General features: G+C 50.9%; 1 protein-coding gene across 1 annotated transcript; it reads left to right on the top strand.

Annotated features, from left to right (window-relative positions):
• Positions 1–17,266: 17,266 nt before the first annotated feature.
• KCNK15 (potassium two pore domain channel subfamily K member 15) lies at positions 17,267–23,498 on the top strand. Its single transcript, XM_040248951.1, has 2 exons — positions 17,267–17,549; positions 22,816–23,498. Exons 1-2 carry the CDS (start codon positions 17,267–17,269, stop codon positions 23,496–23,498), a joined length of 966 nt encoding a protein of 321 aa, XP_040104885.1.
• The last annotated feature ends 1,999 nt before the right edge of the window (positions 23,499–25,497 follow it).

Genomic DNA, 25,497 nt, shown 5'->3' with positions numbered 1-25,497 from the left:
GACCCAGCGCACTCAAAAATAAATTAAAAAATAACAATTTTAATAAAGAAAAGCCTCTGCAAGATCTACAATCCCCTCCCTCTTTGTTCCTGTGAACTCTGTGTCCTCATCCTCAATTATTCTCTCCCTGCTCACGCTCAGTTCAGTTCAGTTGCTCAGTCATGTCCGGCTCTTTGTGAGCCCATGAATCGCAGCACGCCAGGCCTCCCTGTCCATCACCATCTCCCGGAGTTCACTCAGACTCACATCCATCGAGTTCGTGATGCCATCCAGCCATCTCATCCTCGGTCGTCCCCTTCTCCTCCTGCCCCCAATCCCTCCCAGCATCAGAGTCTTTTCCAATGAGTCAACTCTTTGCATGAGGTGGCCAAAGTACTGGAGTTTCAGCTTTAGCATCATTCTTTCCAAAGAAATCCCAGGGCTGATCTCCTTCAGAATGGACTGGTTGGATCTCCTTGCAGTCCAAGGGACTCTCAAGAGTCTTCTCCAACACCACAGTTCAAAAGCATCAATTCTTCGGTGCTCAGCCTTCTTCAGAGTCCAGCTCTCACATCCATACATGACCACAGGAAAAACCATAGCCTTGAGTAGATGGACCTTAGTCGGCAAAGTAATGTCTCTGCTTTTGAATATGCTATCTAGGTTGGTCATAACTTTTCTTCCAAGGAGTAAGCGTCTTTTAATTTCATGGCTGCAGTCACCATCTGCAGTGATTTTGGAGCCCCCCAAAATAAAGTCTGACACTGTTTCCACTGTTTCCCCATCTATTTCCCATGAAGTGATGGGACCGGATGCCATGATCTTCGTTTTCTGAATGTTGAGATTTAGGCCAACTTTTTCGCTCTTCTCTTTCACTTTCATCAAGAGGCTTTTTAGTTCCTCTTCACTTTCTGCCATAAGGGTGGTGTCATCTGCATATCTGAGGTTATTGATATTTCTCCCGGCAATCTTGATTCCAGCTTGTGTTTCTTCCAGTCCAGCGTTTCTCATGATGCACTCTGCATATAAGTTAAATAAGCAGGGTGACAATATACAGCCTTGATGTACTCCTTTTCCTATTTGGAACCAGTCTGTTCCACGTCCAGTTCTAACTGTTGCTTCCTGACCTGCATACAGATTTCTCAAGAGGCAGGTCAGGTGGTCTGGTATTCCCATCTCTTTCAGAATCTTCCACAGTTTATTGTGATCCACACAGTCAAAGGCTTTGGCATAGTCAATAAAGCAGAAATAGATGTTTTTCTGGAACTCTCTTGCTTTTTCCATGATCCAGCGGATGTTGGCAATTTGATGTCTGGTTCCTCTGCCTTTTCTAAAACCAGCTTGAATGTCAGGGAGTTCACGGTTCACATATTGCTGAAGCCTGGCTTGGAGAATTTTGAGCATTACATTACTAGCGTGTGAGATGAGTGCAATTGTGCAGTAGTTTGAGCATTCTTTGGCATTGCCTTTCTTAGGGATTGGAATGAAAACTGACCTTTTCCAGTCCTGTGGCCACTGCTGAGTTTTCCAAATGTGCTGGCATATTGAGTGCAGCCCTTTCACAGCATCATCTTTCAGGATTTGAAACAGCTCAACTGGAATTCCATCACCTCCACTAGCTTTGTTCGTAGTGATGCTTTCTAAGGCCCACTTGACTTCACATTCCAAGATGTCTGGTTCTAGTTTAGTGATCACATCATCATGACTATCTGGGTCGTGAAGATCTTTTTTGTACAGTTCTTCCATGTATTCTTGCCACCTCTTCTTAATATCTTCTGCTTCTGTTAGGTCCATACCATTTCTGTCCTTTATCGAGCCCATCTTTGCATGAAATGTTCCCTTGGTATCTCTAATTTTCTTGAAGAGATCTCTAGTCTTTCCCATTCTGTTGTTTTCCTCTATTTCTTTGCATTGATCGCTGAAGAAGGCTTTCTTATCTCTTCTTGCTGTTCTTTGGAACTCTGCATTCAGATGCCTATATCTTTCCTTCTCTCCTTTGCGTTTCGCCTCTCTTCTCTTCACAGCTATTTGTAAGCCCTCCCCAGACCGCCATTTTGCTTTTTTGCATTTCTTTTCCATGGGAATGGTCTTGATCCCTGTCTCCTGCACAATGTCACGAACCTCCGTCCATAGTTCATCAGGCACTCTATCTATCAGATCTAAGCCCTTAAATCTATTTCTCACTTCCACTGTATAATCATAAGGGATTTGATTTAGGTCATACCTGAATGGTCTAGCAGTTTTCCCTACTTTCTTCAATTTAAGTCTGAATTTGGTAATAAGGAATGCATGATCTGAGCCACAGTCAGCTCCTGGTCTTGTTTTTGTTGACTGTATAGAGCTTCTCCATCTTTGGCTGTATAGAATATAATCAATCTGATTTCGGTGTTGACCATCTGGTGATGTCCATGTGTAGAGTCTTCTCCTGTGTTGTTGGAAGAGGGTGTTTGCTATGACCAGTGCATTCTCTTGGCAAAACTCTATTAGTCTTTGCCCTGCTTCATTCCGCATTCCAAGGCCAAATTTGCCTGTTACTCCAGGTGTTTCTTGACTTCCTACTTTTGCATTCCAGTCCCCTATAATGAAAAGGACATCTTTTTTGGGTGTTAGTTCTAAAAGGTCTTGTAGGTCTTCATAAAACCGTTCAACTTCAGCTTCTTCAGAATTACTGGTTGGGGCATAGACTTGGATAACTGTGATATTGAATGGTTTGCCTTGGAGACGAACAGAGATCATTCTGTCATTTTTGAGATTGCATCCAAGTACTGCATTTCGGACTCTTTTGTTGACCATGATGGCTACTCCATTTCTGAGGGATTTCTGCCCTCAGTAGTAGATATAATGGTTATCTGAGTTAAATTCACCCATTCCAGTCCATTTTAGTTCGCTGATTCCTAGAATGTTGACATTCACTCTTGCCATCTCTTGTTTGACCACTTCCAATTTGCCTTGATTCATGGACCTGACATTCCAGGTTCCTATGCAATACTGCTCTTTACAGCATCGGATCTTGCTTCGATCACCAGTCACATCCACAACTGGGTATTGTTTTTGCTTTGGCTCCATCCCTTCGTTCTTTCTGTAGTTATTTCTCCTCTGATCTCCAGTAGCATATTGGGCACCTAATGACCTGGGGAGTTCCTCTTTTGGTATCCTATCATTTTGCCTTTTCATACTGATCATGGGGTTCTCAAGGCAAGAATACTGAAGTGGCTTGCCATTCCCTTCTCCAGTGGACCACGTTCTGTCAGACCTCTCCACCATGACCCGCCCATCATGGGTTGCCCGGTACACATGGCTTAGTTTCATTGAGTTAGACAAGGCTGTGGTCCTAGTGTGATTAGATTGACTAGTTTTCTGTGAGTATGGTTTCAGTGTGTCTGCCCTCTGATGCCCTCTTGCAACACCTACCATCTTACTTGGGTTTCTCTTACCTTGGACATGGGGGTATCTCTTCACGGCTGCTCTCCAGCAAAGCATAGCCGCTGCTCCTTACCTTGATGAGGGGTATCTCCTTACTGCCGCCTCCTGACCTTCAACGTGGGATAGCTCCTCTAGGCCCTCCTGCGCCTGCGCAGCCACTGCTCCTCGGGTTGCTCCTCCCGGCTGCGGGCCCTGGCCTCGGGGTCAGGGTGGCTCCTCAGGGTCGCCGCCCCTGGCCTCGGGCACGAGGTGGCTTCTCCCGGCCGCCCCTGACCTCGGACACAGGGTAGCTCCTCTCAGCTGTTCCTGCGCCGTCGCAGCCTGTCACTCCAGGCCGCTGCCCCTGACCTCGGACAAGGTCCGACCTTATTCGCTTCCCTCTTTTCCCTCAAATATGCCAGACTTGCTCGCACCCCAGGACCTTTGCACAGGCTGTTCTCTCTCTGCCTGACATCATCTTCCCCCAGACACCCACATGGTGAATCCCGTTGGTCTCTTTCAAGTTTGACTCACAAGTCATCATTTCACTGAGAAATATCATATATCTTTCAATACCCCAGATGCACGTAGCCCCTTTTAACATACTGGGTAACTTACTTATTTATAACATTTACTGTTTTTTGCCAGACTCCACAAGCGGTGGGAATTAACTTGTCTGCTTCATTCACTGATAGATTCCCAGGACCTAGAACTGTGCTCGGGATGGACCAAGCCCAGTCATCATTGAAGGAGTGAAATATATCTTGCTTTTTAAAAAAGGATTTAACGGGGCTTGGAAAAGTCAATATGCAACTGACCAAGGGGAGTGGCTGCCCGTTTCACAATGATTTCCCAGTGGCCCTGTCTGTGAGGGTCAGAGGTCACGTCAGACCCTCGCTCCCAATCCTCAACCTCGCTAGTTCTCAAAGGGGGGTCCCCAGTCTGGAAGCATCATCGTAGCCTGGGAGCTGGTTCAGTTCAGTTCAGTCGCTCAGTTGTGTCTGACTCTTTGTGACCACATGGACGGCAACACACCAGGCCTCCCTGTCCATCACAACTTCCAGAGTTTGCTTAAACTCATCTCCATTGAGTCGGTGATGCCATCCAACCATCTCATCCTCTGTGGTCACCTTCTCCTCCCACCTTCAGTCTTTTCCAGCATCAAGGTCTTTTCCAGTGAGTCACTTCTTCGCATCAGGTGGCCAGCGTACTAGAGTTTCAGTTTCAACATCAGTCCTTCCAATGAACACTCAGGACTGATCTCCTGTAGGATGGACTGGTTGGATCTCCTTGCAGTCCAAGGGACTCTCAACAGTCTTTTCCAACACCACAGTTCAAAAGCATCATTTCTTCAGCGCTCAGCTTTCTTTATAGTCCAACTCTCACATCCATACATAACCAGCATTGCAAATATCTTGTGCCTCATGCCAGACCCACAGAAACTGGAAGTGAGGCCCGGAAATCTGTAGTTTAACAAGCCCTCCGCCTCCTTAAAATCTGTGTAAGATTAATAGCGCGGCTTCATACAAGAACAGAAGAAAACGGTGATGTACTGCTGCCCCCTTGTGGCTTTTTGGTGAACGAGCCGGCAAGAGGCCCCCGGCAGGGAGGATCCTCAGGGCTAGGAGGGAGGGAAGGGACTTACCCACGGCCTCAGGGTGAGGCAGTGGAGAATGGTGACGGGAGGCCTGGGTTCTAGCTCTGATTGTGCCTCTAGTTTGTGACCTTGAGCATTTAATTCTCCTCCGTGAGTTCATTTTCTGACTTTGCACAGTAGAGATGATTCTCTTGGCCCCGCCTTCCTGGAGGGCTGCAGAAAGGCCAAGGTGAGCCCAGGCTTGGATTTCTCCAGACCAGAATACTGGAGTGGGTAGCCTTTCCCTCTTCCAGGGGATCTTCCGAATCCAGGGATTGAACTCAGGTCTCTTGCATTGCAGGCAGATTCTTTACCAGCTGAGCCACCAGGAAAGCCCAACGCTTACTAATATGCTTAGCAAACTCTAGTACTCTGCACACATGGGAGCCACAATTACATTTTCAAGAATGTACATTTTTATCCTGATTTCCTCAGCCTTCTGTTGGCTGTAGGTTCCTGGGGCACAAAGCAGACAGCCTGTTGGAGCAGAAGAGCTGAGAAGAGCGACTCTAACTGCCCTCTGTGCCGCATCCGTGCAACACTAGACTTGTTGCCTCTGCGGATGAGATTAGCAAGATGGAGCCTGGTGTCCAGCGCCTACTTCGCCTGCCCTCCCCACTGGAAATCCCTGGGACAAGGGGTCCCAGTCTCTCCTTGAATTTGAACCATTGCAAACGACGTGATAATGCTGCAGCAGCTGGCTAGTTGTTCCCCTTCTGGGCACCCAGAGAGGGACCACATCTCCCAGTAGTGGTGGCCAAGGTCCGGCCCTGGGTGATGACTCCAGATCCAGACCATACTGCCCCTCTCCACCCTCCACACTCGCTCTCTGCCCACTTCTGCTGCTCACATGCAGAGGACTCTATGGAGGACCTCAAGGCTCTAGAACATTGCTCTTAACTTTTCTTTATGAACCTTGGACTCCTTGGGCAACTGGTAAAGTCTATGAGCTTCCTTCTCGGACTCATTGTATTAAACACATAAAATCAAATACATGGGATTACAAAGGACATAAGTTATTGAAATATGGTAACCAAAACAGAAATGTGTGTGAGATAGGTACATAATTACCATAATTGCAAAGTGGCAATAGTATAAACAGTACTTTGCAATATCTGCAATAACAACTTTGTGATATGTTGATTTCTAAGGATTTTGTTGGTGACAAATAGGTACTCATAATACTACTTTGTTTTCTCCATTAGTAATCAAAGGAAGTGCTAAGTGTTAGCTAGAGGTCAGCAAAAAGATGCAATTATTTTCCCTTTCAAGTTCAGGAATCCCTGAGTTTTGCCTCAGATCCCTTGGGTATTGTCTCTGGGAAAAGAATCTCTGCATTAGGACAGGACAGTTACAAAAGAGAAGGAACCTTCGTGCCTCGATGACCATGTAGAGCAGAGGCCCCTCCAACGTGTATTCAAACCGGAGGAAAAGACCATATTTTACCAGGAAGATGGAGAGTCTGAAGTCAGGCTTTGTTTTGGCTGGGTGACCCTGAATGAGCCAGCTAACCTCTGAACCTCCATATGAAAGTGAAAGTGAAAGTCGCTCAGTCGTGTCTGACTCTTTGTAACCCCATGGACAGTCCACGGAATTCTCCAGGCCAGAATACTGGAGTGGGTAGCCTTTCCCTTCTCCAGAGGATCTTCCCAACCCAAAGACTGAACCCAGGTCTCCTGCATTGCAGGCAGATTCTTTAACAGCTGAGGCACAGGGAAGCCCTGAACCTCCAGATGCTCAAAAAAAAAAAAAAAAAATGTAGTCCACGGTCCCAGTCTTACAGGGTAGTCTTGAAAATGAAAGGGGAGAACAGCTTTGGATGTGTGCAAACTCTATGGGAATTTATATGTGAGGTCTTCAAACTCCAGCCATTCAACTGGTACTAAAAATAAGAACCACACAGTGAAATCTCATCAAGTGAAATGTATTCCATCTGTAAGACCGCGTTTTACTCTGAACTTGCGACCTTCCTCATTTGAAGGGTAATGGGATTCATTCCTTTATAAAATGAGGAGTATAAATATAGTACTTGTGCAGTTCCCCCATTGTTTTTACTTTGCAAATGGAGTTGGCAATGTGATCTGGGTTCACAAACATTTTATGCAACTGGGTGGTTTTATGAAGCCCCAAAAGTATGAGAATAAGTGCTTTATGCCACTACAAAAATAGCCATTCTTATTATCCCTCAAAACTAATAAATCTTTGAAAGGATTCGATTTCTGACCTGGCACAAGTTTGAATAATATTAATAGTTCCCATGTTTTGAGGGTTTCAGTGTATCCCAAACTGACCTAAATACTTCACACGTGTAACTGGCTTAATGAGCAGTCTGAACTTGGTGAGGGACACACATAGTTGGATCTGGTTTTTCTTCAACCATTGCTTTTGACCACATCCATTTGAGTCTCTCCTTGCCTCATGCCTTTCAGTCCAGATTGAACATCTAATGATAAACTATTTAACACTTCCTCTAAATCGAGCCTGCCCCTTCACCTCAAGAATGCATTGTTATTTAACAAACTATTAAATAGCCTAATTACATGCACCGTACAATCCTATGAGGTTATGAAGTACACACTATTATTTACGGCATCTTACCGCTACTAAGGCCCAGAGAGGTGAGGTAACTTGCCCAAGGCCACACAGCTAGTGAGGCAGAGACACAGAATTGAAACCCAGGCTGTCTGGCTCCAGAAACTCACCCTGAATCTCTGATTACAGTCCTATGCAGAGAGAGTATGAGGGTCTCTAAAACCCTTTTCCATCCTCGTCTTCTGAGTTCTAGCTTCTCCTGCCTGGAAAGATCAGTGGAGGCAAGAAGGAAAAAGCATAGCTGGTCCCCTCTCCCTTCGAGTCTGCTCCGGAAGATGGATTCCTTTTCAGTGGCAAGCGTTTAAAGCCTTGTGTTCCTGGACCACATGACCAGCTTATTCAGGGCACCCTGTAGAGTCTCCTGACTTGGAGGAGCTCTGAACCCCCTGACTTCCCTCAGACCCTGTCCCCAGGAGCGCATGTCCCAGCCTCTTTCTGCCAGGTTTTGGGAAGCACAAGAATCATTGCTCAGGGGCCGGAGCCTGGTCAGGTGGCCCGGCACCCACTCAGCTCACAGGGAGCTCACTCATTCTTGCTCGGCCAAGTGGTGGGTGTACAGGATGACTGTTGTTCTGCCATCATCCTAATCACTTTCTTCCTGCTCAGGCACTGAGGGCGGACCTGCAAGCCTGCCTCGTGAGCCGTCAGAGTCAGCTGCCTCTCACCGCTGCTGGCAGGAACCCCAAATCTCTACCAGTGGGACCTCTCAGGATGGGATGGGGGTTCCTTTCTTCGCCCAAGGGAACAGAAAAGGTTGATCCTTTCTCCCTGTTCTCAAATTCTGGTCTTCTGCTCACGGAGGCTGAGGGGTGGGCACGGAGTGGGAGAAAAGCTGGTACAACATCCCCAAAAAAGGCCCACAGACTGTGTCTGGTGGTTTCCAGAATATGGGGTTGTTCAGAACCCTGCGTCCCAGCGCTGGGGCTTTAACTGGAAATACAGGATAGCAGGGAAAGTCCCATTTGCCAGCCTGTGAGGACTCCCCTGGTGGTCCAGGTTAAGAACCCACCTGCCAATGTGAGGGACAGAGGTTTGATCCCTGGCCCAGGGAGATTCCACATGCTGCTGGGCAACAAAGCTTGTGTGCCACAACTACTGAGCCCTGGAGCTCTGCAACAGGAGAATCCGCCACGGTGGGAAGCCCATCACTGCACCTAGAGAGCAGCCCACCCCGCCTCCACAACCGGAGGAAGCCCACGCACAGCAACGAAGCCCCAGCACAGTCGAAGATAAACACACAAGCAAACACATACAAATTCTTAAAAAAGAGTTTCTTACATGGGTATCCTCAATTTAATCCTACACTGGCCCCAGAAGGTAAGTTTATTCATTAGAGTTCACTTTGTTGTAGCTGCTGTAACAAGCAAACACCCAAATTCAGTGGCTTAGGACAACAGAAGTTTACTTCTTACTCACCTCATATTCCAAGGCAGGTGTTCCTGGTTGGAGGGCAGCTTTCCTTCATGTGATGAACCAGGTGACTCACTTGTTACAGCTCCAGCAGCTCCTGGGCTTTGGAGGCTGCTGCTTCTAAAGTGCAGGCAGTAATGGAGAAGCTCACTCCCTTCCTAAAGGTCCCACCTAGAAGTAATCCCACTCCATTGGATTGGGAGGCTGGGAAATGTAGTCTCTGGCTGGGCAGATGTCTTCCAGAGACAACTCTACACTACAGTCTTTTTTATTTTTTTAACTTTTTACTTTGTATTGGGTTCAGACAGTAAGGCATCCGCCTGCAATGTGGGAGACCTGGGTTCGACCCCTGGGTTAAGAATACCCCCTGGAAGAGAGCATGGCAACCCACTCCAGTATTCTTGCCTGGAGAATCCCCATGGACAGAGGAGCCTGGTGGGCTACATTCCATGGGGTCACAAAGAGTTGGGCACGATTGAGTGACTAAGCACAGCACATAGCTGATTAATAAACAATATTGTGATAGTTCCCGGTCAACAATGAAGGGATTTAGCCATATATCCATTCTCTCTCAAACTCCCCTCCCATCCAGGCTACCACATAACGTTGAGAAGAGTTCCATGTGCTATACAGTAGGTTCTTACAGGTTATCCATTTAAAATATAGCTGTGCATACCTATCAGAGAAGGCAATGGCACCCCACTCCACTACTCTTGCCTGGAGAATCCCATGGACGGAGGAGCCTGGTGGGCTGCAGTCCATGGGGTCGCGGAGAGTTGGACATGACTAAGTGACTTTCCTTTCACTTTTCACTTTCATGCATTGGAGAAGGAAATGGCAACCCACTCTAGTGTTCTTGCCTGGAGAATCCCAGGGACGGGGGAGCCTGGTGGGCTGCCGTCTATGGAGTCGCACAGAGTCGGACACGACTGAGGTGACTTAGCAGCAGCAGTGCGTACCTATACATCCCAAATTCCCTAACTCTCCATTCCCCTCAACCGTAAGTTCATCCTCGAAGTCTTACACTACAGTCTTTGACAGAATCAGTGAGGCAAAGAAGCTCTCTTTATTAATGTCTGTTTAATCAGCCCATAGCCACACCTGTGTGGGAGACACCATTGTTCCCCGGCTGGCGACAGTATTATGACAGCCGTCTGAGCATGACCCTGTCTCTAGCTGTTGGGATGCACCAGGGCTGCTCAGAGGATTCCTAACACGTGTTTGGAGCCATTTGGTTGGAGTTATTGGGAGGTTGTTCCTTGCCTTCTCAAGGGTAGATACCTTCTTATGGCCTCCTCACCTGGCAGAGAGCTGAGCAAAGAAGCAAGCTTTCTCATATCTCTTCCTCAGAGGGCACTAATCCTATCCATAAGGGCTTCACCCTCATAACCTGATTACCTCCCCAAAGCCTCACCTCCTAATACCATTACATTGGGGGGTTGGGGTTTCTCTTTTTTAAATTTCTTTTAAATTTATATATATTGGCTGTGCGGGGTCTCCGTTGCTGGGCGGGCTCTCCTCTAGTTTCACAGCTTGCGGGGGCGACTCTCTAGTCGCGGCGCTAGGGCTCTCGTTGCAGTGGCTTCTCTGGATGCTGAGCGTGGGCTCGCATGAGCCTTGCTTGTGGCAGTACCCAGGCTCTAGAGCACAGGCTCAGTGGCTGGGGTCCATGGGCTTAGTTGCTGCGCAGCATGTGGGATCTTCCCGGACCAGCGATTGGACCCGTGTCTCCTGCATCAGCAGGCGGATTCCTTACCACTGAGCCACCAGGAGAGCCCGTGTTAGGATTTCAGTGTATGAATTTGGGGGGGGAAATACAGCTTTCAGCCCCAAACACCATTCTAAGGGAGAGAGAGCAGAAAGGAGCAAGGATGCCAGGAGTGGCCTCCTAGATGTGAGCATGCGTTATACCTGGAGCAGGAGTGTTGCGCTCACATGGAGTGGACCACAGTGGCTAGCCTGCTGCAGCTTTTAATTTCTTGCAGCCCAGATCCCTAAGAGGTGCTCAGGTTACAGAAAAGCCACAGCTGACATCTCAAAGGAGCTGATACCTATCCTCCCCTCAGGCCAAAATAATCCATTTTTTTAGGAGAGAGACCAGAGATCTTATCAGGGAAAATGCTCAGGGCTTCTGAACGTCTAGAAAATTACTGAACTATATCCTAACTATAAAAGTCAATCCCTTAGGATCTCAGTAGGTCTAGGGAATAACCAGTGCAGAAAAGAGAAAGAAGAAATTAATTGGGTGGAGGGGGTCCTAACACTTGCTGGGCACCTTATCTGTGCTGAGTGCCCTTTCATGCGTTCATTGAATCTTCCCAGGAACACTGGTAGGCAGATGCTTTCTTTTTAAAGTTTATATTTATTACTTATTTATTTGACTGTGCTGGGTCTCAGTGGCAGCATGCAAGATTTGGTTCTCTAAGCAGGAATCAAAGCTGTGGCCCCCTGCATTGGAAGTGTGGAGTCTTAGTCACTGGACCACCAGGGAAGTCCTGAGGCAGATTCTTTTATCCCCATGTCACAGATGAGGAAACCGAGGCTCAGAAAGATGTGGTCACTTGCCCAAGACGAAACTGACATCTGACTCTCCTGGAAGCTCGTGTTATTAACCCCTGTCCTACCACGTGCTGCCTTAGACAGCAGCCTTTTCTCTCTGTCTATGCCCATTTCTCTCACTGATGTGGGAATGGCAAGGCCTGCCTGGCTCATACAGCTTCCAGAAAGATCTTGACTCATCAGGGATGAGAAGTGCTTTGAAAGGCATCGAGGACTCATCTGGGGACTGGAGCCACCTCTCTCATTGTCCTCAAGGTGGGCAATCTTGCAGCTCTGGAAGAAGATCCAAGGCCTCGTTGATGGGTCCCGGGTGCAACTCTAGCCTCGAGGGATGGAGGAAAATCACTAGGTCCGCTCAGCTTCCCAAAAGAAAAAGCAGGGGGGAGGCAGAGGGAGGAGGAGCCGCAGGGGGTGCCATGGGGTGTTGCTGTTTTTGGTGACTGCTCAGCTGACGGCCCTCCAAGCTGAGAAACACACATGTAACAAACTCTAACCTCTTCTGGCTTAAAATAGAGCTGCTGAACTGAAAATGCCAAGTACAGGGCAGAGTCACCTGCCTCGCAGGGCCAGACAGCTCCCTGTGGCCCCAATAATACCCATCCCCCCAGAGGGCCCATTTGACAAGCACTTCTCAGCTGCGTCTCATAACGTGGTCACAAGGATGGGGGCGGGCAGCCTCCCAGCAACCCCTGCCCCCAGATTCTGCTTTGAGATGGGGAAAGTGAGGTCCAGAGAGGCCACCGGAGGGTGATAAAGCCCCCAGCCTCTTTCCTGATGAGGCAGCACCATGTATCAGAAGGACTGTGACCTTGGGGGCCAGACAGCCCCGAGTTCAAGTCCTGACTCAGCCGCTGCCCGGCTCTGAGGACTTGGCAAGTGGGGTCTCTTCTCTTCCAGCCTCCACCCCCAGCTTCCTGCCCTGGGAAGTGAGGACCCCCTTAGCAACATCTGTGAATGTGCCTAGTGCGGACAGTAAAAAGAATTCTTGGCATCTGCAGGCAGACAGTCGTAAAAATGGATGAACAGTGGCTACTGAGCATCTGGAAAGGGACACACGAGTGTCTTTTATAATGCTTGACATGGTCCTAGGAGGTGGGCATTACTCCCATTTTTCAGATGGGAAAACCAAGGAACAGAAAAGGGAAAGTCTTCTATCCATAGATACTCAGGTAGAAAGTATCTAAATCCAGACCTTGTTGATCCGAGCTGTGTCCAGGAGCAGGACTCAATAACTGTCCCTAGAATGGACTGGGCCCTTCTCCTAAGAGCAACCGTTCCTCTACCCCCACGCTATTCCCACAAGCTCTTCTCAGGCCCTTCTCAGGCTGTAGGTCCTTGGTGCCCCACCCACCCCAGTCTGAGACTATAGCCAGGTTTCTGATCCTCTGAAGTCTGAGCAGGAATCAGAAAATCAAACTTGCTGATGCCATCAGCAAAAATAAGGCTGAGACAGCAGCACCAGCTCCCTTGCTTCTGGGCCACTGAGCTGGTGCCTTCAGCTTCTCAGGAGAAGGGGGGCGGTCCAAGGCCCCTCTCCTAAGCACTGGGCCCCAGTTCTGCCCTAGAACTGAGCCAGGGCAGGAGCTGAGTCTAGCCTTGTGCAGACCTGGGCCTTTGTTCTGTTGTGATACTTGCAATACAGGCAGCATCGCTAAGTGGGTCCGCAGGCCAGGCGCTGCTCTCAGGTGGCACGTCTAGTGGCTGGTTTAATCCTTGCAACCGCTGTCCTACTGCGCTGTTGCTGCCATAACAAATGGTCACACACTTAGGGCCTCGAGCGGGCTTCCCAAGTGGCTCAGTGGTAGAGGATCCGCCTGCCAGTGCAGAAGATGGGTTGGATCCCTGGGTCAGAGAGGTTCCCTGGAGGAGGAAATGGAAACCCACTCCAGTATTCTTGCCTAGGAAATCTCATGGACAGAGGAGCCCGGTGGGCTACAGTCCAAGGGGCAGCAAAAGAGTCGGACATGACTGAGCAATTAAATAACAACAAAGCGGCTTGAACACACAACTGTATTACTTCCCAGTTCTATGGGATGGTGGTCTACACAGGTCACACTGGGCTAAAATCAAGACACTGGCAAAACTGTGTTCCTCTCTGGAGACTCTAGAAAGGAATTTATTTCCTCGCCTTTTCTAGATTCTAGAAGCAGCCTGCTGTCCTTGGCATGTGGCTCTCTTTTTCCATCTTCAAATCCAGACACATCAGGCCGAGTCCTTCTCACCTTGGTTGCCCATCTTCCACCTCCCTCTTCCAGCTCTGAGGACCCTTGATCACACTGGGCCCCCCAGAGCATCAGGATGATTGCCCATCTCAAGATCAATGGATTCGCAACCTTAATTCCACCTGCAACCTCAATTCCCCTTTGCCATATAACCTAACATATTTACAGGGATAGGATGTGGACATCTTTGGAGGGGGGGTCCCCAGGTGGCACTAGTGGTAAAGAACCTGAGTGCCAGTGCAGGAGACGTAAGAGATGTGGGTTCAATCCCTGGGTCAGGAAGATCCCCTGGAGGAGGGCATGGCAACCCACTCCAGTGTTCATGCCTGGAAAATCCCATGGACAGAAGAGCCTGGCGGGGTACAGTCCATAGCCTTGCAAAGAGTCGGATACGACTGAAGAGACAGCATGGCTAGGCATCTTTGGCGGGGAGCATTACTCTGCTGACCACAGCGTCTTCTAAGACTGGAGCTTTTCTAACCCCCCAGAAACTAGGGAGACTGAAGCACCCCAAGTTCACACAACTGGTAAGCAAAAGTAGGACATGACCGCAGGCACCGGGGCTGCAGAGTCCCCGCCCTGAGCTCCTGCTGCTTGATTGTCCACAGTCCCTGGATATGTGCTCTGTGCCACATCTGGGTGCTGGGGGCAGACTGGTGACCAAGATGGGATCCCTGTCCTCAGGGGGACACACATAGGGAATTCAGTGGGAGGAATGCAAGACAGCAGGAGCCGGGAAGCCTCCGAGGAGCCCAGAGGAGGGACACCTAAGGAGTCAGAGAAGATGTCCCATTAAGGGAGGAGTACCGGACAAACAGAGTGTCAGCCAGCTGCCTCTGCTACATAAAGAAGTTGTGAGGATTAAATACCTTAATACATGTAAAGTGCTTCTACCAATGCCGTACTCCTAGCAGGCATTCAATAAATGTTGGCTGTTGAGTGCGCTGGGGAGAAGGCTGTTCCAAGCAAAGCAGGGGGTTGCAGAAGGAATTGAAAGTTGAATGTAGATAGAGCCAAAAAAAAAAAAAGCAAAGGGGCAGCAGGGAGAGAGGCTGGAGCGATCACAGGGGACAAGCGATGGGTGTCAGACGCAGCAGAGGGACTTCCCTGGTGGTCCATGGGTTAAGACTCTGGGCTCCCCAGTGCAGGGGCCCGGGGTTCGATCCTGGTCAGGGAACTAGATCCCACGTGCCACAACTAAGAGTTTTCATGGTGCAACTAAAGATCCCACATGCCACAAGGGAGATCCAAGATCCCATGAGAAGACCGAAGATCCTGTGTGCTACAACTAAGACCCATCGAAGCCAAAGAAATAAATGATTTTTTTTTTAAGCTGCAGCAGAGAGCTGGGAGGGTGGAGGTCCAGACAGCTGCAGGAGAGGCTGCCCAGGACTCTGCCCACCCATGCCAGCCCACCTAGGACTCTGACATGAGCGTCATGTTGGTGCCGGTGGGGAGGGGTAGATTCCTCAGGGAGTGCTGCCAATGGAAGGCGCCCCAAGTGCCCAGCTGTTCAGGCCAGCGACCCTGGGATTATCCTTAGGTCCTCCTCTTCACCCTCCACATCTAACCCACCAGCATGTCCTTTGCTCTGTGCATCTGGGTAATACTAGCTACAGTAACAGATGGACTCCAGACGTCAGGGGCTTAATGGCATCGAAGTTCAAAATAGGTGTTCCTTTGGGGGATCCTTTGCAGTGTGTCTCTCCAGCTCTTCCCACCCTGTGGCTCTGTCCTCGCCTAAAGACTTGTTTAGTCTTTGCAACCCCATGGACTGCAGCACACCAGGCTTCCCTGTCCTTCACGATCTCCTGGAATTTGCTCAAACTCATGTCCATTGAGTCGGTGATGCCATCCAACCACCTCATTCTCTGTCACCCCTTTCTCCTCTGGCCTTCATCTTTCCCAGCATCAGGGTTTTTTCCAATGAGTTGGCTCTTTGCATCAGGGGCCCAAAGTATCAGGAGCTTCAGCCTCAGCCTCAGTCCTTCCAATGAATATTGAGTTTATTTCCTTTAGGATGGGCTGGTTGGCATCCGAATCGTCTGCTGTTGGGGAAGAATGGTGGGGGCCTGGCATGTGGGGCAGGTTTATGGACCAGGCCTGGATGGGACACAGGTCACCTCTGCCCTCACTCCATCATCATGTAAGCATGCGGCTGGCCGAGCGTGCCTGGCTCCACCTCCGAAGCATTTCAGACCCACCCACTCGTCTCCATCTCCATCACACCCTCAGCATACATTTGGAGGACAAGAGTCTCCTAACTGGCCTTCACTCTGGGCCACCATCTCTCTCCCAAAAGATAAGCAGAATGCTCTTAAAAAAAAAAAAAAAAAAGTCAATTAGATCACTGGTGGTTGTTTTCCTGCCTATAGCCTTTCCAGGGTTTTCTATCGCACTGAAGAAGTGAAGTCAAGTCACTCAGTCGTGTCCGACTCTTTGCGACCCCATGGACTGTGGCTCCCCAGGCTCCTCCACCCATGGGATTCTCCAGGCAAGAGTACCAGAGTGGGTTGCCATTCCCTTCTCCAGGGGATCTTCCTGACACAGGGATTGAACTCAGTTCTCCCACACTGCAGGCAGACTCTTTACCGTTTGAGCCACCAGGGAACTTTTCAGAGGCCCTGTAAAATCCCCTGTGAAGTGACTCTCTCTCTTCCTTTTAATCCCCACCCCCACCCTGACCCCCCACCACCCCAATTTCTGTGACTCCAGACACACTGGGTTCTCTGCTTGAAGGACCTGCACATGCTGCCAGTCGCTCCCCAGGGACGCTTTCTCCCACTATCTTACCTGTAAGTGCCTCTTCAGCTCCCACCCTCCACCCGACTTGCAAGACAGGACGTTTTCCTTCTCATGCTTTTTTTTTTTTTTTTTTCCGGCCGTGCCATTGGCCTGTAGGAATCTTAGTTCCCCGGCCAGGGATCCAACCCGCGCCTCCGTGTGTTACAGAGAAGACCCTTACGCTTTTCTTAAATTATCTTTTTGTTTGTTTTTCATCCAACCCTCTATTCTAGGATATCAGCTTTATTTATACCAGGAATGTAATAGATTGTGTGTACCAGCAGGTGCTTGGTAAATATTTGCTGGATGACAGACCGAACGAAGGAATGAATGACTTGTCCAAGGTCACAGGACGAGGACGGCGGTGCAGACACGGCGCCTGCACAGCTGGGCTTTGGGCGCTTCGGTCCCGCTGTCATGACCTGCAGACGCTACAGCCCCCGGGCGCCGCCGGGGAAACAAAGGCAGGGGAGGCGCAGGCAGGTGGCAGCTGCAGGAGCCCCCTGGGCCCTTGTCGCCCCCTCGCCCCGCCCCGCTGAGGCGCCGCCCCGGGGTGCCACACCTCAGCCGCCCGCAGCCCCGACTCCTGCCGCGAGGGGGGCGCAGGGCGACCGTCGGGGCGCATGGACGGGGCGGCGGCGAGCGCGGCGCGGGGCCGGGGAGCGGGGCCTGGGGCTCGGCGATGAGGAAGCAGAGCGCGCGCACAGCCGCGCTGGTCCTGTGCATCCTCTCCTACCTCCTGGTGGGCGCCGCGGTCTTCGACGCGCTCGAGTCCGAGGCGGAGAGCGGCCGCAAGCGGCTGCTGGCCCAGAAGCGGAGCGAGTTGCGGAGGAAGTACGGCTTCTCAGCCGAGGACTACCGCGAGCTGGAGCGCCTGGCGCTGCAAGCCGAGCCGCACCGCGCAGGCCGCCAGTGGAAGTTCGCCGGCTCCTTCTACTTCGCCATCACGGTCATCACCACCATCGGTGAGCGGCCCCCGGCGCCTCCCCTCGGCGCTCGCTCCATTCCCAGGCGCCCGCGGCTTTCCGGGGTTTCAGTCCCACCTCTGCCTCTGCCAGGCGAGGTGACTTTGGAGCAGTCATTTCAGCTCTCCGAGCCTCACTTGCTTCCCTCTGTCGGATGGGCTCTGTGGTTTCCAAGCAGGCCCGGCTGGGAGGAGCCAGTAGGTCCACTTTGCCAAGAGGCGGTGGCAGGGGCTGGGAGACTGATAAAGTGGAGTCGGAAGCCCAAGTGACTGGAGTTGCTTACTTGCCTGGGGCGGGGGTGGGGTGGGGTGGGGTGGGCATCACGTTAGCTGTGTGACCTCAGATCAGTTGCTTAACCTCTCTGAGCCTCAGGTTTTCTCCTCTGTAAGAGAGGTGCTAACAGGCCCTATCTCAAGGCTGTAGTGAGACAGTTTTCATTAAGGAGATTATATACGTAGAAAGTTTTAGCACAGAGCCTGACAAGTAGAAAGCACTAAAAAAAAGGTGTTGGGGAGGGGGGGAGATTGATTTTTGTGTTATAACAAAAAAGAAAATGGGCGCCTAATTAATCTTAGTCCCTGCAATATGGCCAGTGCCTAGCCTGTAGTAGACACTCAATAAATATTTGTTAAAGGAATGACTGATTACCACCAGCTTTGGACCTCACCCTCGGGGATTCAGAGCACTTTCTCTGCAGCATCTGGACCGCCAACCGTTGCCATGGCTACCGACTCCTGCGGAGCCCAAGCCTGGGGAAGCAGAAAAGGAGGGGAGCAGGCTCTCGGGGCTCCAGCCACTCCCCTAGGCTGGCTGTGGAGGTCCCAGTGTCTCTTTGGGCCTGGACCACCACCCTGGAAACCAGTGCTGCAGAGAAAGCTCTTCCATAATGCTCTTGCAAGTCAGTGTGAGTTTGTGGGTTTAGCGGTAGAGTTGAAAGCCTGCATTCCGAAATTACATAGGCCAGAGTTCTGGTCTTCATCTCTGTTGCCTCCTGCCTTCTCTGGCAATTGCTTGTACCTCTCTGAGCCCTGGTTTCCTCAACTACAAAGTGCATATGTTGCTATCTTACTGAGTGATTGCCAGGTTTAAGTGAGGTCAAGCAGGTAAAATGCATAGCACAAGTCCTGAGGCTAAGTAGGGACTGTTAATTAGCAATAATGACAATTCATTATTTGCCAACTGTGGGCCCAGCTCCTCTTCAGCCCTTTTGACCCCTCCTGTCAGCCTGGGCACCCCTGCTTCTCTCTCTTGGCTCAGCCTAAGACCCTCCCTGTCACTGCACCCAGTGGTGTGGGACCCTGTCCACCTCCTCTGCCCTCTCCCACATTTTGGAGGCCTCCCAGCTGGATGTGACCTCCACTTCTGACTGCTCACCTCTGACCTGCACCTGGGATGGAGAGGAAGTAGGGACTAGGGTGTGGAGACTGAGGAAATAGCCGTTTTACCACTTTTGGCCACCTGGGGCGCCAGTATGTTTGTGTGGTCCAGGCTGCAGAAGCTAGCCTTGCAGAGCCAGGCGACAGAACCCAGGGGTTGAGCTCCGCAGGAACAGAAAAGAGCCACTGAGAATCTATGGAGGATAGTGGTTAATAGCTCAATTCTGTGACCTTTGGGCAGCTTTCTCCCTCTGAGCCTAGTTTCCTTGTCTTTAAGATGGGGATAGTAATCTCATACAGTCATTGAGATGATTAAATAAAATAATCCATGTAGAGTACCTAGCATGCTTAGTTATTATCATTATTCATTTTCCTCTCTGTCAAAATCAGACAAATGGCTGGAAACAGCACTGCTTGGCTTTTTATTCCTAAAGATGCTCCTCCGTCTCATACTCTGTACCTCCTTCAATCTGGTTTGAGTATTATTATTACTGATTATTAAACTTTCATTGAGCTCTTAGTCTGTGCAGGACACTGGTGATCAGGGACATGAGAAATGACTAGATTGGACTCTGGTCTCAAGGGCCTCACAGTTTAGTGGCAGCAGGGTCCCTGCCCCACAAATAGATAGAGGCAGACTAATAGAGCCATGAAGTAGGGACATGAACGTGGAGTCATAGATCTTTCAGTTCAGTTCAGTTCAGTTCAGTCACTCAGTCGTGTCCGACTCTTTGCGACCCCATGAATTGCAGCACGCCAGTCCTCCCTGTTCATCACCATCTCCCGGAGTTCACTCAGCCTCATGTCCATCGAGTCCGTGATGCCATCCAGCCATCTCATCCTCTGTCGTCCCCTTCTCCTCCTGCCCCTAATCCCTCCCAGCATCAGAGTTTTTTTTCCAATGAGTCAACTCTTCTCATGAGGTGGCCAAAGTACTGGAGTTTCAGCTTCAGCATCATTCCTTCCAAAGAAATCCCAGGGTTGATCTCCTTTAGAATGGACTGGTTGGATCTCCTTGCAGTCCAAGGGACTCTCAAGAGTCTTCTCCAACACCACAGTTCAAAAGCATCAATTCTTCGGCGCTCAGCCTTCTTCACAGTCCAGCTCTCACATCCATACGTGACCACTGACAAAACCATAGCCTTCACTAGACAGACCTTAGTCGGCAAAGTAATGTCTCTGCTTTTGAATATGCTATCTAGGTTGGTCATAACTTTTCTTCCAAGGAGTAAGCGTCTTTTAATTTCATGGCTGCAGTCACCATCTGCAGTGATTCCGGAGCCCAAAAAAATAAAAGTCTGCCACTGTTTCCCCATCTATTTCCTATGAAGTGATGGGACCAGATGCCATGATCTTCGTTTTCTGAATGTTGAGCTTTAGGCCAACTTTTTCGCTCTCCTCTTTCACTTTCATCAAGAGGCTTTTCATAGATCTTTAAATATATATATATGTATCTGGTGTTGACATTTCAAATGTTATATATGCACACACTTCACACAGTACAAAAGGTAGAGGATGAAAAGGAAGTCTTCCTTTCTCCGCATCCATCAACCTATAAATTCCTTCCTCTGGATCAAGTGCAGTTATCTGTTTTTTTAGTATCCTTCCGGGAGATGGTGATGGACAGGGAGGCCTGGTGTGCCGCGATTCATGGGGTCGCAAAGAGTCAGACACGACTGAGCGACTGAACTGAACTGAACTCCAAGTATCTTCTCTGCCTGTATATTCCTTTATAACACACACAGGTAGCTCAGTCGGTAAAGAATCCACCTGCAATGCAGGAGACCCCAATTCGATTCCTGGATCAGGAAGAGCCGCTGGAGAACGGATAGGTTTCCCACTCCAGTACTCTTGGGCTTCCCTGGTGGTTCAGCTGATAAAGAATCTGCCTGCAATGCGGGAGACCTGGGTTTGATCCCTGGGCTGGGAAGATCTCCTGGAGAAGAGAAAGGCTACCCACTCCAGTATTCTGGCCTGGGAAATTCCATGGACTGTACAGAGTCCATGGGGTTGCAAAGAGTCAGACACGACTGAGCTACTTTCACTTTTATATGTGATAGAGACATTATGTTATACATGCCTTTTTGTTTCTTGCTTTTTTCACTTCGTATATTTTGGTGATTTCTTTACATCAGTCCCTGAAGAACTGTGTCCTCTTTTTCATGGCTGATTAGCAGGGCTCCTCCACCTTGGCACTGTTGACATTTTGGACTGGCTATTCCGGTGGGCTTCCTTGGTAACTCAGAATTCACTTGCCAATGCAGGAGTCACAGTTTTGATCCCTGGATCAGGAAGATCCCCTGGAGAAGGAAGAGGCAACCCACTCCAGTATTCTTGCCTGGAGAATTCCATGGACAGAGGAGCCTGGTGGGCTACAGTCAATGGACCCCAACAGTTGGACACGACAAATTCTGATTGTGGGGACTGTCCTATGCATCAAGGAATGTTGAACAGGACCCTGGCCTTTACCCACCAGATGCCAGCAGCATCCCACCACCTCCCAGGCATGACAACCGAACCTGTTTCCAGACATTGCCAATCGTCCCCTCAGGGGCTAAATCGCCCTCAGTTGGAACCACAACCATCGTTGGATGGCACCACGGCTGGCTTCACCAGGCTCTTTTTGATGAACATTTAAGCTGTTTCTTATTTTTCCTGCCACCAACACTGTGGCAACAACAACTCACATGCACATATCACTTTGAGCGTGTGTGTATTTTAGAGGACTACTTTCCTCATTGCGGAACAGCACAGGCCAAAGGTGTATTTATCGTTTGGCAGATGGGGCCAATTTGCTAGAAGAGGCATATTCTGTTGGGGAAGGGACACCTGACTTTTCCTGGGTTATGGGGTCCTTTGAGAATACCATGAAAGCTTTCACTTTCCAGGACCTTGGGTCCTGGAAGAGATACACATCGACTAATCCCACAATGATTGTTCTGTGTGCCAAGACTCCAGGAAGTCTGCTCATGCTTGCATTCCCTGCACAGCTCAGGGGACTCAGTGAGGGACTCCACCAGACGGCATAGGTGTTTCACGAGAGCTGGCTTGGCACAGGAACTGGGAGAGGCGACGTGGATGTGAGCAGGGGGAAAAGACCACTGAGGGGAGGGGAACCATGAGAAAAGGACAGGGCGGCGAGGACAGCATGTGAGGCTGGAGGGGGAGGGGGCTCAGATCATGGCGTTGCCTGAGAGCGCGGACTGTACCCTGTGGACACTGGGGAGCCACAACAGATACTTTTTCTTCTATCAAGGGCACAATTTACAGACATTCAAATTCATTCTTTTTCAGTGTATACCTGTGCAGGTTTTGCCAAATGAAAACCTGTCGTGTAACTGCAGCCATGATTTCAAGGCAGAATGTCTCTACCACTCCCCAAATTCCATCGTGCCTGTTTGTAGTTAGTTAACTTGCTTCCCCCAGCTGCAAGGACTGACAACCACAGGGCTGTTCGCTGATCCTACAGTTTTGCCACAGAAGTTTTGCCAGTTATCCTACAGAATGTCATTTAAATGGAACCCAGCAATATGTAGCTTTTTGAGCTTGGCTCCTTTCACTCAGCATCGAACATTTGAGACCCATCCTCTGTTGCTGAGGAAATAGCAGTTCCTTCCTTCCTGTGGCTGAAAAGAATTAGTCTGTTGTATGGATGTACCACAGGTTGTTTATCCATTCCCCCAGGAGAGGGATATTTTAGGTTGTTTACAACTTGGGCCGATTATGGGTAGCCACACAAGGTTTTTAAAGCCGGGGGAATGACCTAGTTCGAACCAGCATTTCAACATGCTCTGCGGGCTCTGGAGGATGGGGAGAGAGACCCGGCAGGAAGAAGGCCTGTGTGTGAGGAGACGGCCACTCGTCAACCTTCCCCTTCCTTCCTCCTCCAGGGTACGGCCACGCCGCGCCGGGCACGGACTCGGGCAAGGTCTTCTGCATGTTCTACGCGCTCCTGGGCATCCCCCTGACCCTGGTCACCTTCCAGAGCCTCGGCGAGCGGCTGAACGCGCTGGTGCGGCGCCTCCTGCTGGCGGCCAAGCGCTGCCTGGGCCTGCGGCGGCCGCGCGTGTCCCCCGAGAACATGGCGGTGGCCGGGCTGCTGGTGTGCGCGGGCACCCTGGCCCTCGGGGCCGCCGCCTTCGCGCACTTCGAGGGCTGGACCTTCTTCCACGCCTACTACTACTGCTTCATCACGCTCACCACCATCGGTTTCGGCGACTTTGTGGCGCTGCAGAACGACGAGGCGCTGCAGAGAAAGCCGCCCTACGTGGCCTTCAGCTTCCTGTACATCCTCCTGGGGCTCACGGTCATCGGCGCCTTCCTCAACCTCGTGGTCCTGCGCTTCCTGGCGGCCGGCGCGGACGCGCCTGAGCGCGCTGCCCGCCCGCTCCGCCCGGGGGCGCCCGAGAGCCGAGGCCCCGCGCACCGCGCCGGCCTCCTCTCCATCTCCTGCCGCCTCCACCGGCTGGAGCTGTGCGCCCGCGACAATCCCGGCTTCTCGCCCCCCGCCAGCCCCGGGGCTGGGGGCGGCGGCAGACCCGGCAGGCCCCCGGCCCGGCGGAAGTCCATCTGATAGCCCTTCCCACCTGTGCATCTCTGGAAGTGGTCCTGGGATGGGCCCCAGAAATCACGGGACTCATCTCACAGGACTCATCCGGGGGGTCAATCCTAGAATCTGAGGGTCTGGATTCTCCTGTCCGCGCACCCTCCCCAGAGCTTGGAGAAGGGCTGAGGGGCCGTGGCCTCAATGCCGTCCTCTGCCACGAGCAGTTTCTCACTTCCTACTGTGGCGCGAGCCCCGCTCTCCTCTCCAAAAAGACATTAAAAGTCACATCATAAGCAAAAGCACGACTCTTAAGTTGCCCCGTAGGTGCAAGTCCCCTGTGGTCCAAATTGTTCTAGGAAGGCGTGGCCACACGCATTCTCCACAGGCCCGTTTTTCTGTTGTGTGACGTGGGTTTTCCGCGTTATGGGGGAGATGCACAAATTCCCACACTGGAATCCTAATCAGTGAGGCCAGCTGCTCCCACTATGAGAAGCACGGGGATCAGATGGACCGAAGAGAAACATTTACCATCCGGCGGGGACCACTGGGCAAATTGTGCACCATTTAAAGACCACTCATTCTCTTACTCGGCTGTAGAGTGGAACTGGCCCCAGCCCCGAATCTCATGTTCTTTGTCCTCGGCCAGCCCCAGTTTCGGATGAGGGAGGGGATCTTGCCGACACCCAGCATGTCACTGGGACTCCCGGACCAGTCTTCCCCACCCACCCCCAACCCTGGCTACTGTGCACAGTATGTGGGATCTCAGTTCCCTGACTAGGGATCAAATCTTTACTCTCTAAGTGTGGAGTCAACCACTGGACTGCCAAGGAAGTCCCCGGGCCACAGTCTCTTCTGAGAACTGTGAGGTCTGGTTATTGCCAATCACCCACAATGGGACTTCGGGGAATTCTCATCCCCTCCCTGGGCCTCAGTTTCCACATCTGTAAAATGGGCTCACCCAGTATCCTGTCCCCTCCTGTGCATCTCTGGAAGTGGTGTGGGGACGGGCGCCAGAGCCAGAGATGGATACTAACAAAGCTGACACCCCACAGCTTTCAGGTCATTGAAGTCAACGGCCCTCAGCATCCCAGAGGGACTGCGCCAACAAAACACAGAGCGAGCTGCGTTAGAAAAGCCAAAAACTTTAATTTTCAACATGAGCTACATGGCCATGGACACAATGCAACGTGACCTGCTCCAACCCGGGGGCCCCAGAAACCCTCCCTCCCCCAAGGCCTGAGGGGCTCCTGCTCCTGGAGAGGGAAGAGGGGGAAAGGTGAGTGGAGAGTGGGCCTGAGGGCCAGGGGTCTGCCTTCCTGCCACCCCTCAGGAGGCAGTGCTGCGGTGAAAGGGCTCAGAGATGATGTCCAAGGCCCCGGGTTCAAGTCTCCACTTTGCCCTCACAGAAGCTATGAGTCCAATGGGCATGGTCAGCGCCTCCTGGGTGGGGTTTGTGAGTCAGATGAGCTCATGGACATGAAAGCTTTCTGTCCACTCAGAGGTGCTGCTGTAAGACTTGGAGCCTCCTGGAGCCCAAACAAGTCGTTGCAGGGCAGTGGGTGATGGAGTCGGGGCACCCCGTCCCCTGGGTCTGGCACAGGGCTGCTGCTCAATAAATAAATGCAGGTGGCCTCGCCTAATGCAACAGCTGTGCTCCAAGGGCAGCGGGGCTCAGCGGTGCCTCTCAACGCTGAGATGTGCCCATGAGCTCCAGATGTAAGGAGCTGGACGGTGGATCAGCTTGTCAAGTGCATGACCTCAACTGTGCTTTGCCCCGAGTTGAAGAAAAGAGCTCTGAACCACTGGAGAACTGAGTTCTCCACTGGGCTCAGCCACCAACTCCCAGTGGGACCTTAGTGAGCACCTTCCCCTCACCGGGCCTCAGCTCCTTCTGTAAAATGGGGCTGATAACTCACCCAGGCCTCCACCGACTGCTTGGGAGCTCTTGTGAGGGTACATGCGAGATAAAAGCACTTTGAAAACAAACAGGTGTGAAAAGCACTCCGAGAAGTTCCCATGTTATTCC

This window comes from Oryx dammah, unplaced genomic scaffold, assembly GCF_014754425.2.
Source record: "Oryx dammah isolate SB20612 unplaced genomic scaffold, SCBI_Odam_1.1 HiC_scaffold_10, whole genome shotgun sequence".
In the NCBI taxonomy this organism is placed as follows: Eukaryota; Metazoa; Chordata; class Mammalia; order Artiodactyla; family Bovidae; genus Oryx; species Oryx dammah.
The sequence above is the reverse complement of the archived record's forward strand: the minus strand, read 5'-3'. Positions and strand labels throughout refer to the sequence as shown.